Here is a 13,658-nt window from a genome sequence, read left to right on the forward strand (position 1 = left end):
AAAAAATAAAAATAAAAATCGATCTTTTGGGGTTGTGCTGCAAACATTTGGTTGAATAAAACTTCTAATTCATTCAAAAGGGAGAAGTATCTTTTTAGCACGCTTTCAAAAGTATCCTTTATGTTCTTAAACCAATTACTTGAAAGGAGAGAAAATTCTACTCTGTTTGTATCATAGGCAACTAGGATAGCCATAAAGACATAGCAATGATCAACTCAATAACAGAGTGCAGGACTGCAGGACCCTTGTGACAAGCCCTTATTTCACCACTTTAGTTACAGAGTGTGCTTTCTTGTTCCAGGTAATTGTGTTAATTCTATGCCTATACCACATAGAGCTGGGAATTAAGACGTGGAGTGACGAGTACCTCAAGCGGGGTCGCTTTCAGATTGGTCAATCCAGCGCTTTCTGTCATATCTACATCTTCGAGCTTTGATGGCTTAGCAACATCAAAACTGTGCAAGAACCTGCCCAAGATAAAGTGCACCATCTTGAGGGCTAGTGAGGTCCCAGGGCATGATCTTCTTCCTGAGCCAAAAGGGATGAGTTCAAAAGTTTGGCCTCGAAAATCCATATCCTTATGGCTGGTTAAAAATCTCTCAGGCTGAAAATCATGGGGGTCTGGCCATACACGTTCATCACGCTGAATCTTCCAGGCATTTACCATCAACCTTGTACCGGATGGAATGTGGTAGCCTGTTGAGAGGGTGCAATCTTCCAATGCAGCCCGAAGGCCTATGATCGGACTGGGTGGGTATAGGCGCAATGTTTCCTTGACAATGGATTGAAGATAGACCAGGTTTGAGATATCAGATTCTTCCAATGGTCTATCCTTACCAACGTGCATGTCTAGCTCATCCTGGGCCCTCTTTAGCACGCGAGGATTGTTCAGTAGCAAAGACAGGGCCCAGGTGAGAGTGACCATGGTCGTGTCACTCCCTGCTAAGATTAAATTCTGCCAGAACAAGACCTTATCAGCAAAACTAGGGGACACTTTCTTTATTAAATTATGATCAAACAGTTAGTGATAAAATATATGAAGACAGACGAGCTTGATGACCTTATCACCTTAGGGATCAAGATGACTCGATAAAAGGTTAAGAATTTCTTGTCCTTATACCTACTCCAATTCCAAGAGATAACTAATTTAATAAAAGCGTTATGGGCTTTTTAGCACTTACAACGCAGCTTCCATATTCTTATGATAACTTGTTTCAGTTCTGATTCTTTGGAAGAGGTTGTTTACCTACCACTTGGATTTGTTCAGTGTCATCCCAAGATTACTTATGTATAATTGAGACAATATAAAATGGATATCATCAAGAATCATAAACAGGACAGTTCTAGATATAATTAGCAGGATTTATTTGGTTGGGACTAGGACTACGTGGAGTTTTATTTGGGTTCTTACCAAGCAAGTAGCCTTGTTGATGGTGTCAGCATCGAAACCAGTAATCTTGCCATCTTCCAGGATGTTCAGCATCACATCCATGAAATCCTGCTCTTCAATCACCCCTCCACCCGAAAGTCTCTTCTGTTTATGCTCCTCCAGCCACCTTTCTACAAGACTGTCCAATTGTTTTGCAGTTCTTTTCATGGATTTTTCATATCCTTGAAAATCCAGCCACCCAAGAAATGGTATTGCATCAGACAAGACGAACACTCCAAACAGATAAACAAAATCTCTCATCACTTTCTGGCATCTTCTTGCATCTGCTTCCTCACAATCAGCATTTGGTCCGAAGTATCTTCTCCCTCCTACCATTCTCAAAGCAATATTATGAGTTAGATCACCAAACCACTGCTTCATATCCACGAACACTTCAGTTTCTGCACTACCCTTGCTAAGCCATGACTTGTACAGTTCTCTTATTGCAGTCTTTACCTCAGAAGCTCGTATATGTTTGAGCATATCAATCCGGTGGCTTGACAGAAGCTCAATTGTAGCAATCTTGCGCATCTCACGCCAATAAGACCCATAAGGAGCGAACCCAAACATAGCAAAATCATAGCCTAGATGCTTTGAAGCAGCAATGCTTGGTCTAGTGGAAAAAACTTTATCATGGACAGTGAAACATTCTTTGGCCATTTCCCAACTATTTAAAACCAAGACTCTGTGTGATCCTAGCCTTATGGAAAAAACAGGTCCATATTTGTCAGCCATGGCACCTAATGTTTTGTGGGTGAGTTGCTGGCCACCTAAGAGGTGCATGTGGCCAATTACAGGTAAAGCACCGCCAGCTTGCGGTGGAGTGCAGCATCTTTTCCCGTGAGTGCTTGCTTTCTTTGATTGATAAAAGTAAATGCAACTCAAAAGGGCAACAAGGCTGCAGACTGTAGTAAACAGGTACTGAAGGAAAGGGTCCATCAGAGGATTTAGAGCTTGAAAAAGGGGGATATGTAGCAGAACAGGCTTCCAAGTCTGAACAGCTTTTAAATATCTTTGGTGAATCTTTCCAAACCTGTTAGTCTTTTCTTGAACAACAATAATTTGACTTTTGGGACCAGTGCAATTACCATGATTAATTGCTGTCAAGTGATCTGTAATGCAGATGTTTATAAATCTAAGCTGAAATTTTTGAATTCCACAAACAAATTTAGAAGATTATCAGAACTTACATAATTATTTCATGAACATATCTGTCCTATATAGAATAATAGTAATCGTTTCACGTATTTTTTCAAATATGACTTTGTTATTTTCTGCTTATTGGCTTTTGTTCCCTGCTACAATCACATATCCTCAACCTCTAATTTTTTCATTTTTTCGCCAGGGATCACCATCTATCTAAACACAATTGGTCAAAAATAAAATTAAAGAAAGAAACAACATCAGCATCAATGATGTAAGATATGGTGAAAAATTTTCATGCACAAAAATAAAGTATTTGTAATGCTTTTTTCAGCTTTTGGGTTAACTTCAGGAGTAAATCACGTACGGAGTTATGAGAAGAGAGGAAATATGATGATTTTCCATGGTCTAATTTTCTTTTTCTGTACAAACAATTCAATAGGGAATTCTATTTGTGTTCCAGTGGTAAAAAATTTGCAGAAATAAACCAACAATCATGGTGCCATGAACAACCATCAGATTAAAGCCTGATAGTTAATCTGTTGTCCAAAATAGATGCATTCACTTTCCACCAAAAAATGCCTTTAATATTTATTAATAACCCTTACTGATGTTATTTTCAAAAAAAAAAAACCCTTACTGATGTAGGCTTTTGGTGGCCACACGTCTCCTCTCCTTTCTATTTCCTGTTTCTTTCTCTTTGGTTTGCCAAATAATTACTTCAGTACATCACATTGTTTTCACTTCTCAACAAGGACGAAGAGATATTGTTTTGATCAATGAAAAAACCAACTAGAAATACCCCAAAAGTTTGTAATCACAGCACCTTTAGATTTTAATTTCTTGGTTATGGCAACAGGTAAGGTGACTGACGGCTCTGCTGGATAACCATTTGGGTAGCAGTTCCGAACCTCAGACAATGGACCTGATGATCCCAGAAGTAACCACAAGTCCTAACTCAATAAACTCTTGGATAACATGACAATATTTTGGTATGGCTCTTGGAATTGTAGTGTCAATATCTGATAGGTTACTTGGATAAGTACTAATAAGTTGTCTAACAAGTAACCATCTTGGGCACGACCACTCTAAAGACTTTTGTCTTAGACACAAAAAGGGAAAGGAGAAAGCCAAAAAGAGAACTAGTTCCAGTGCCAGACTGTGCCTGTTATCTTTTATTGCATTGAAATCTTGCTTTAATTATAGAAAGTGACCTTGCAAAAGTTAAAACTTAGTTTATTCCATATAAGATTGAGTGTATCAGAAGTACCTTTCTAGCACGCCTTCAAAGTTGGAAGTGCATTGAAATTTGAAAATGTTCCCAATTTCAACAACGTAGCGGTAGTTTGTCTTTCATTTTCTTAACCGGTTGTTGTAAAGAAGTTAATTTCTGTTTGTATTTTAGACAACTAGGAAACCAATAAGTACATAGCAATGATCAATTCAGGAAAGCCTAGAGTAACAAGCAGGGTAGAACCCTTGTAATAAGCCCTTACCTTGACCGCTCTAATCACCACAGCTTACATTTTCTTTACTGATAATTACTATATTAATTCTGTGCCCAAACCATAGAGCTTGGAATCAAGACGTGGAGTAAAGAGAACTTCAAGCGGGGTTGCTTTCAGATTTGTTAATCCTGTACTTTCTGTCATATCTATATCTTCGAGTTTCGATGGCTTAGAAACTTCAAAACTTTGTAAGAAACTAGCCAGTGCCGAATGCACCACCTGGAGGGCTAGTGAGACCCCAGGGCAGGACCTTCTTCCCGAGCCAAAAGGGATGAGTTCAAAAGTCTGGCCTCGAAACTCCATATCCTTGTGGCTAGTTAAAAATCTCTCAGGTTTAAAAACATGTGGGTCTGGCCACACACGCTCGTCACGTTGAATCTTCCAGGCATTTACCATTAATCGTGTACCTGCCGGAATGTGGTAGCCAGTCGAGAGAGTGCAATCTTCCATTGATGCCCGGAAAATGATTGGACTAGGCGGGTATAAGCGCAGTGTTTCCTTGACAATGGCATGAAGGTAGACCAGGTTTCTGATGTCAGATTCTTCCAATAGTCTATCCTTTCCAACGTGCATGTCAAGCTCATCTTGGGCCCTCTTTAGCACGCGAGGATTGTTCAGTAGCAAAGATAGGGCCCAGGTGAGAGTGATCATGGTTGTGTCACTCCCTGCCAAAACTAAATTCTGCCAAAAACAAAAAACTTTATCAGAAAAATGAGAGGCATGCTCTTTATTAAGATATAATCAAGTATTTAGCAATATAATACACAGGGATGGACAAGACTGATAACCTTAAGGATCAAGCTGACTCAATAAAAGGCTGAGAATATAAATCCTGGCCTTGTACCTACTCCAATTCTTAGAGATTCTTAATCTAGTTTTATGGCCTTGTGGCATTCATCATGGAACTTTGAAATTCTTAATTTACTAGGATTTTGTTTCATTCTGATTATTTGTCAATTATTATCACAGGAAGATTATATACGTATTGTGGAGATAATTTTGGCCCCACTAAATTAAGTACAAGATCCCGATAATACTTCATCTCTTGCTCTGGTATTCATATTGATTTGATGGGATATTGTGTTACCTAACTCGCCCACATGACCAACTTGAAATTATCCTTTTCCTTCTTCAATAGGCCTAATGACTCCGGAACAAGTGCTTTCACAAATATTATGATGCCCTATTACTACTATTTTTGCACTGTGAATATGACAGATACGCCTATCAATTTCTTACCACAAAGCCTAAGAAATCCATGCAGAGAGGCCCCAATTTTCTCATGTTGTTCAATTTAGCAGGATTTAATCTTTCTAGAGAGCAGTACACTTATAGCGGTAGCTTTATTAGCATCGATTTATCCTAGGACCTCATTTTCAGAGATATGTGTTGTATATCATCAAGAATTGAAAACAGGGCATATTCTAGATATATTTGGACTATGTATTCATCATTTGGTTGGGACTAAAGGCTACGTGTCTTACCAAGCAAGTAGCCTTGTTGATGGTGTCGGCATCGAAACTAGTAATCTTGGCGTCTTCCAGGATGTTCAGCATCACATCCATGAAATCCTGCTCTTTTTTCAACCCTCCACCTAAATGTTTCTTCTGCTTATGCTCCTCGAGCCACCCTCCTAGTAGAATGTCCAATTCTTTTGCAGTTCTTTTCATGGCTTTTTCATATCCTTGAAAATCCAACCACCCAATAAATGGTAATGCATCGGACACGACAAACACTCCAAACAGGTAAGCGGAATCCCTCATCACTTTTTGACACCTTCGTGCTTCTGCTTCCTCACAATCAGCATTCGGTCCGAAGAACCTTTTCCCTCCCACCATTCTCAGAGCAATATTATGAGTTAGATCGCCGAACCACTGTTTCATATCTACCAATACTCCAGTTTCTCCACCACCTTTGCTAAGCCATGACTTGTACAATTCTCTTACTGCAGTCTTTACCTCTGAAGCACGTATATGTTTGAGCATATCAATCCGGTGGCTTGACAGAAGTTCAATTGTAGCAATTCTACGAATCTCGCGCCAGTAGGATCCATAAGGAGCGAACCCAAACATCGCATAATTATAGCCTAGAACCTTTGAGGCAGTAAGGACTGGTCTAGTGGAGAAGACTTTATCATGGACGGTGAAACACTCTTTGGCCATTTCCCAGCTATTTAAAACCAGGGCGCTGTGTGATCCTAGCCTTATGGAAAAAACAGGTCCATATTTGTCAGCCATGGCACCTAATGTTTTGTGGGTGAGTTGCTGGCCACCCAAGAGGTGCATGTGGCCGATGACAGGTAACGCACCGCCAGCTTGTGGCGCAGTGCAGACTCTTTTCCTGTGAGTGCTTGGTTTCTTCGACTGATAAAAGTAAATGCAACTCAAAAGGGCAACAAGGCTGCAGACTAAAGTAAACAGGTAGTGCAGGAGAGGATCCATCAGAGGAATTTAAAGCTTGGCGGAGGGGATATGTAGTGGAACAGGTCTTGCAAATATTAACCGCTTTTAAATCGCTTTGGTGAATCTTCCCAGGGCTGTCATTTTCCTTGGAAGATAAGAATATCTGACTTTTGGGATCATCACGGTGTATAATACATGATCTTTTTCGGCCAAATCTGAAATGTAGGTTATTTTTAATGCTAAAAGCCTACATCAAGAGATCACTTGGAGCTTGAAAAGATTTGCTTGCATATGATCCAAAACCACCAATATTCTAAAGCAAGAAAAAAGTTTTAAAAAGCCAAGCTCCCGGTTACATTCAAGTCGGCAAATTAAATTAATCATACTTTCAAACCTTTTTGTTGGCGAGCAGGTCAGCAATGGCGCCACTGATCAGTCCGAATATAGCACAATTGCTTCAAAATTCGCACGTCTGAATTAACATGCTATGTTTTTGTTTTTGAGCCAAGAGAATAACTGCAACTTGGCATCAATTAAACGCCATGCTGCCACTTTTAAATTATATTTTAATTTTTTAGCTTTGATTTCTTGAATTAACTAATATAATGATGGAACTTAAAATCCTGTTTATTAACCACGACAAGTTCCTGTTTATTTAATTTTTGTTGCGTCCAAACGGGACCTAACTTCTACCAAGCATTCACAATTGTAGATCGGAACTGACTTTGGCTTTTAACTTCAATGAATATGTGAAAACATTTGTCATCATTACAAGCAGTGATGCACACGGCTGAAGGCTGATGCAGAGGAATAGGACACTGAACATGATTAGGCCTTGACCAGCAACCTGTTTATGTAAGATGCCTAGTGGGAAACAATACGTCAATACCTGATGCAGTGGCCATAATCAGCGGGCAAAATCAATTGAATTTGTGTTTTTGAGAAAATATAGGGTGACTACTCAAGGATACTTGCAAAGCATATGACTCGAGAACAGGCTCCTCTGAACAAAATTGTCCTGAAAGGGCCCAAGAGTTCATGTGCTTGTAAGGGCGGGCACGACAAAGAATTTGGTCTTAAAGCAGTATGCCTAACGAAAAACAAGTTTCCCTTCCCTTCAGCAATCATAGAACTACGCTTCCTGTCAAGCAAGCAGTACCAGCAGAAGTATCTTTCAGTGCCTTTTCTAACCTACAAACAGCTTTGCAAGATCTAGTACTAATATCTAAAGGATTAAAGAGACGGGGGGAAATGATAGTGACTTGAGGGGGCTCCGTATTGGGAAGGGTTGTAATTGAAGCTTTCCCAATCTGACGTCTATGGTGCTTGTCTCCTGATAACTTGTACAAGTAGTTTCTGGCTAATATTTCCTCTACCAAGGACGAACTCAAATACACACTTATCTCCTTTCTGCAAATTGTACTCGTGCCGGAAAGAACCCCATCCATGATGGATAAAAACACGACCGTCTGTCCTCGAACTAACCATCACTGGCCATTTCTTCCCATTTTGATCAAGAAGCACCACCTCTGGCTTGATTTTAATTCCATATGAGGCCAGAAGTGATCTAGGAACATACTACAAGATGAAACAAAATCCTAATTAAGTACATGAAAAACTAAACGAAACCAACATGATCACTTAATATAATAAGAAGAGGATGATTATACAAGTAATGAGAGAAAACTCCTTTAGTTAAGTCCAGAAATAATAATTTGCCCCAACTGTCATTGATATGGGAAAGGAGGTCCAAAACAATAATATGCACAATGACAATAATAACTCTACAATACAGAAAAACTTGTGAAAATGGTTTCTAACAAGGATATATGGTAATTTTGATCCACTCCTAGCGGCTTTGGAAAAAAAGAAAAAAATACTGATTTCTGTCTAAACAAAGAAACTTCCTGTAACTGTGAGTAGCTGATAGCAAACCTGATGAACTTGAATCATGAGAAAGAGAGGTGAGAAAAAAGTAGAAGCAAGGTTATGCACTGTCTGCCAACTTCCCAAAAGTTATTTTCAAATTTTCAAGGACCTAATTTCTGTACTAAGTAAAATACAGATCCTTTGACCCAAAAAAAAGTATAATAGAACTCCAGGCAGAGATATTCCTAGATAGTGTTCGCCACATCAAGTTGGATAAATATGTTGAAAGCTCAGACAAGTATTCTTTGCTATATGCACATCCAATAAGTCCTACATTTCTTTGTCTTCAGCTTCATGAAAATTCTTGACAAATATTTTGACATAACCATCTTATATATATATATATTTATATTCCAATAACTTCTCCATAAATGAAGACAACCTGAAGTCATGAAAAGTAGGTAAAATATAGAACATGACTTGAAACTCACCACAGCAGACCGCATCGACTGAGGGATGTTACTGACAAAATAAGGGCCTTTTGGTGTCACATATGTTGCTGCGTTAAGTGCCTTGCCTTCCCCAAGATTTGTTCCTCTATTTCTTCTTAGTTTATATCAACCACCTTCAGCTAAACCTGAAAGCATACAGCAGATCAAAAGTAATCATCCACAAGAATCTGGGAATAATAATAATTTGACTTAGACTGCACGCTACCTAAGTTTTTAACTGAATACTTCTGCTTGCAAGTTTGAGTAGGCTCATTGCATATGTCCACCTCCTTTATCTCTTTTTCATTCACTGCATGAGTGGTGGTCATGTTGGAAGATAAAGCCGCTTTGTTGCATCCATTTCTACCAAATATTTCCACATCAAACAGACATTTCCCATCATATTCGAAAATGAGGAAGTCTCCAAATTCTAAAGAGTTTTCACTTGCAAAGCCTTGCCACCCGTTTGTCATAGTCAAGCCTCCTTCAACTTCTTCCAAATCGACAAGCCAGTGCTTTCCAGTATGATTTTTAAGCATGGCATCCTTAGGAATAGTTCCATCAAAATGCCTAACGAAAGCAGGTGGTATTTTCTGCATAATTGAATAGTTTAAATTTTAATTGTCTGATAAAACAAATTTCAGCAAAAAAATACTTGATTAATAATTAGCAGAGAATGTAAATTCCCATTTAATGCGTTTTAGATGTTGTTTACAGGCTAATTCATCTAATAATCCCTCCAATGCAAATTCAGATACAGGATGAAAATTAGCTAGACAAGAATGAACATTTTGGTTTCAAGATTCAACTAGCATCATACAGGACATGACCAATTTTCTAGAAGCAAACTTCTAAAGTATGGTGACATTTTAAAATTAATATAGGATTCTTACACTTAAAAAAAAAAAAAGAAGAAAAATGAAAACCCAGCTTGATACAGAGCTCCAGGCTCCATGACCAAGCTAAATCAACGATTGGTTGCATGAACTGCAGATGGAATGAATAAACACAGCAGCATAAAATGATTGAAACAGAAACACAGCAGTGGGCCGGCCCCAAGGCAACAGTGGACAAACTCCAACAACAGCAAGACAATGATCATTAACATAACAAAGCAGAAACATAAACAAGGCAGGGTAATAGCAGTCAAATCAAATCAACTCTCAACTATGCCATGGCAGCACTTCTCAACAACGTAACATGTTTGCAAAATCTCAGCCCATAATTACATATAATTCTTGATTACTTTCCTTATCCGGGAAAAATGTGGAATAAACATAAATTGATACAGGCTTCTCACTGCCTTTCTTCTCTCCTCCTGATCTTAATCTCCTAAATTTTCAACAGGAAAATCCCCAAACATTTTCAATCGAACTTTATTATTATATGCCCTATGAAAAGAAACAATTTCATGGATAACAAAACCTTCTTTCCTCCTATACAAATACTCAAGCTTATAACCCCAACTGTGTATTTTGTGCTCAGTAAAGTGTAACAAAGCTTTCGATGACAAGCCCTGAGAAGGCAGAAGGCAGTGTCAAGGCTACCCTCTCTACTACAATTTCATAGTTGTCTTCTTAATTCTTATACAAACGTAAAAGCACATGCAAAGATGCACATAATGAGAGAGCGAAAAGAGAGAGTACCAGTTGCTGAGAATTGAAAAAAGGGAGATAGACTTTGAAGAACTTATGGCATTGTTTCCGGGGTTTCGCCATATTCCCAGCATTCTCTTCGCCCTTGTGAGAGAGACAGATTGGTGGGTTACGTTCATGTAAGGTCGCGGAAACTGAAAAGACAATCCCAGTTAAGTTTCACTGATAAATACTTGACATCCAATAACAACATGACACCTGGTGAAAAGCAATTACATCGTCCAGCATTCTTTTTTTTTTGGCTAGTTTGCTCAAAACCAATTATAGTTATTACTTCTTGGTCTCTATTGTACTCTAATTATATGTTAATTTCTATTTGACAAGAATTTGTTTCCATAGATACCATATATATATATATATATATATATATATATATATATTATATTTTTCTCACTCAACAAGTATATCTTTTCTCATTAGTTTTACTTGTATAGAAGAATAATTACAACTAGAGTTATGACCCGTGCATTGTACACGGCCAACAATCCACTTGTTAAAAGATCGAAAATCTAACAAACTTATGATAAGACTGTTTTGACTCTCAACTCATCATTAAAAAACAAAAATATATCTATGAAGAGTCGGTTGGTTCATAATTCAGGTGTCTATTTAACTTTTCTTGCAGCACTTAATTTTTCCTCGAAAGCGATAGAACTTTCTTGAACAGAATGAATAAGCAAAACCTTTTCCTACAGTTATCTTCCATGCTTGTGGACAAATTAAGATTGCTACGAGTCATTTTTCTTTTTCTCAAGCCTAATATTGGATAATTGTTTTATTTAATTTGTGATTTGTCTATAAAGGTATGCTTCAACTCCCCAATCCACTAAAGACTCACTAACTTAAGTATCAAAGGCTGGTTGTCGGACCTACTCCATCACCTTTCCCTTTTGTACAATCTTTGCAGGACCTCAACTCAATCAACCCAAAAGTCCTTGCTTTGATCTGGGCATCAATAGGAATTTTGGCCATTGAAGATTAGTTAGAGCTCAACCCGACCATTGACCGTTATGTTTGTGGAAGTTGTCTATTCGCATCAAATTAGTTTTATACTTATTTATTTATTTCAAGTCTTCTATTAATTCTCGTGAAGTTCGATTACATTCAACAACTTATAGATTAATGAAATAAGAGGGGCATACTGCTTGTCAGGAGGATAATTGGCACCTTAAAAATGAGTTGATCATCATTCAATTCAATTAAATAAAAGTTAAATGTATCCTGTAAATAGATTTCGATGAAATCAAATATTAAAATTATTATTCATTGAGATAGAGATATAAAATAATTATTTTTCTATTTTTGTTTGTTCGGATTCATTTTAAATTAGTTATCAACTCGCATTACACTGCGATAGTTATTAATTGACATATAATTTGAATATCATTTTGTTAGAAGATTATTTGGAATGGTTAAATAATTTAATAATATATTTTATCAATAAATTACATAACAAAGTGTTTTTTAACAATATTGTAAGGAAATAATAGTAATTGTAGATAATATCAAAAAACATTTTCATTATCTAGAGGTTTTAATACCGGTTTGAGTCCATTAATCAAAATAAAAAAATAGATAAGAGAATTTTCAATTTTTATAACCTAATCCTCTTTTTTTTTTGTTTGATTTTTTTTATTCTGAAACAACTAACTAATCCTAAAAAAATTTTAAAAACTAAAAACTAAAATCATATTATAATTTCATTATTTCTATTTCCCTATTACTAAAAAATACATAATTAAAAATAAAGAAAAAAATAAATACCAAATAAAGCAAAAAAAAATGCATAACTCTTTTACGTAACTTTTGGAGCTAATAATTTTATATTTGTTGTCTTAGTGAAATGCTGTTGTTTTCGCATAAATAAAAGCCTAGCAACTCCTCTCCTTTTCGTCCCTTCTTATTTTTGCTTTCTTCCTTACTAAACGACGTCGTTGTCATTACTGATAAAAGCCCTCCCTAGAAAACCTAGCCTATTTTCTTTACTCACTTTCTCTCCCTCTCTCTACAACTTCACTGGAAAAGCAAATCCCTATCTCTGAAGCAACTATTTTTGTCGCAGCTGCTATGCGGAACTCCAAATCCAAAGAGCAACACAATCGAGGGGGAACAATGCAAATGCCCTAACTGATTGAACCCAAGAAGCAAAAACAAAGAGAAGAATGAAAGAGAAGAAGAAAGTAAAGAGACATGGGATAAAGAAATCAAAAACCAAAACCCCTTTCAATAAAAAGAAAAACCCCAACACAACCGACGGATAGAAGAATGGGAGAGGTTGGATCCTAAAGGCAAAGGGAATCAGTAAGAAAGGAGAAAAAAGAAGTAAACATCTAAAAATGCCCTTCGAACATAATAAAATACCAAGGGACAACTGTTGAATGTAGAGCAGGTATGTTGCTAAGAATCAATATAGTTTCGATTAGGCAGTGGCAGGCCATTCCAGTTGAATATGTGGGTGTGGAAATATGAGAGTCAATATGGTAGACTTTGCAGTGAAGGAGAGAGATATAATAAGAATTGCTTAGAGATGTCGCCAAGCAGAACCTTTAAGAAGCCTGGCCTATCTTGGAGCACTCGTTTTCTTCCCATTGGAGTCGATTGTAGTTGGAAAGAATACAGTTTTTTCAATTTATTTGTTTTTATTAATTTTGCATTATGGATTTCACGAATTAAACCATTTCCTCGAATTTTGATGAGCTACCATTCTTCACTTCATTCAACGTAAGTTTTAATCCTGTTAGGACTTGGGAGACTATGTATGGTCGCAGCCCGCTGAAATTCAGATTTTGTGCCTCCTGATTCCTGAAGCAGCAAATACGTACCCCTTCAAGACTACTTTTGCAGGAAAATTAAGAAGCCACCTTATTTAAGGTAAAAATATTCGTTGGGAGTCAGGACAGCATCAGAAAACATGTTTCAACGTTATGTTAAAACTCAAGAAAGCATTCAAACATAACTATCCATGGAAATGGGCAAACTACTTTCTTTTCCCAAGTTTAAAATAGTTTGATTTCTTGTGTCAATAACTTCAGTCCTGCCGGTCGGTATCTTGGATTGGATATGTTGATCTTTCTTCCTGCGTTTTCTGCGACAGCTAAATGTCATCTAAGATTTCTTCGGAGGCATTCCTCTTATTCTCCTCGATCTTTGGCACTGAAGTT

General features: G+C 37.3%; 3 protein-coding genes across 3 annotated transcripts; all 3 read right to left on the minus strand.

The window, feature by feature from the left end:
• Positions 1-91: 91 nt before the first annotated feature.
• Positions 92-2,462, minus strand: LOC18611037 (strychnine-10-hydroxylase-like). Its single transcript, XM_088804571.1, has 2 exons — positions 1,412-2,462; positions 92-955 (listed from the first exon to the last, which is right to left on the minus strand). Exons 1-2 carry the CDS (start codon positions 2,366-2,368, stop codon positions 323-325), a joined length of 1,590 nt encoding a protein of 529 aa, XP_088660697.1. The 5' UTR covers positions 2,369-2,462; the 3' UTR covers positions 92-322.
• A 1,525-nt stretch (positions 2,463-3,987) lies between these two features.
• Positions 3,988-6,576, minus strand: LOC108660616 (cytochrome P450 CYP82D47-like). The gene is made up of 2 exons (XM_018114848.2): positions 5,565-6,576; positions 3,988-4,761 (listed from the first exon to the last, which is right to left on the minus strand). Exons 1-2 carry the CDS (start codon positions 6,519-6,521, stop codon positions 4,117-4,119), a joined length of 1,602 nt encoding a protein of 533 aa, XP_017970337.2. The 5' UTR covers positions 6,522-6,576; the 3' UTR covers positions 3,988-4,116.
• A 1,345-nt stretch (positions 6,577-7,921) lies between these two features.
• On the minus strand, positions 7,922-10,593 carry LOC18611038 (putative B3 domain-containing protein At5g66980). The gene is made up of 4 exons (XM_088810432.1): positions 10,489-10,593; positions 9,069-9,435; positions 8,843-8,988; positions 7,922-8,060 (listed from the first exon to the last, which is right to left on the minus strand). The coding sequence occupies exons 1-3, from the start codon at positions 10,558-10,560 to the stop codon at positions 8,969-8,971; spliced, it is 459 nt and encodes a 152-aa protein (XP_088666558.1). The 5' UTR covers positions 10,561-10,593; the 3' UTR covers positions 7,922-8,060; positions 8,843-8,968.
• Positions 10,594-13,658: the final 3,065 nt, after the last annotated feature.

This window comes from Theobroma cacao, chromosome 1, assembly GCF_053813885.1.
Source record: "Theobroma cacao isolate CCN51 chromosome 1, ASM5381388v1, whole genome shotgun sequence".
Classification (NCBI taxonomy): Eukaryota; Viridiplantae; Streptophyta; class Magnoliopsida; order Malvales; family Malvaceae; genus Theobroma; species Theobroma cacao.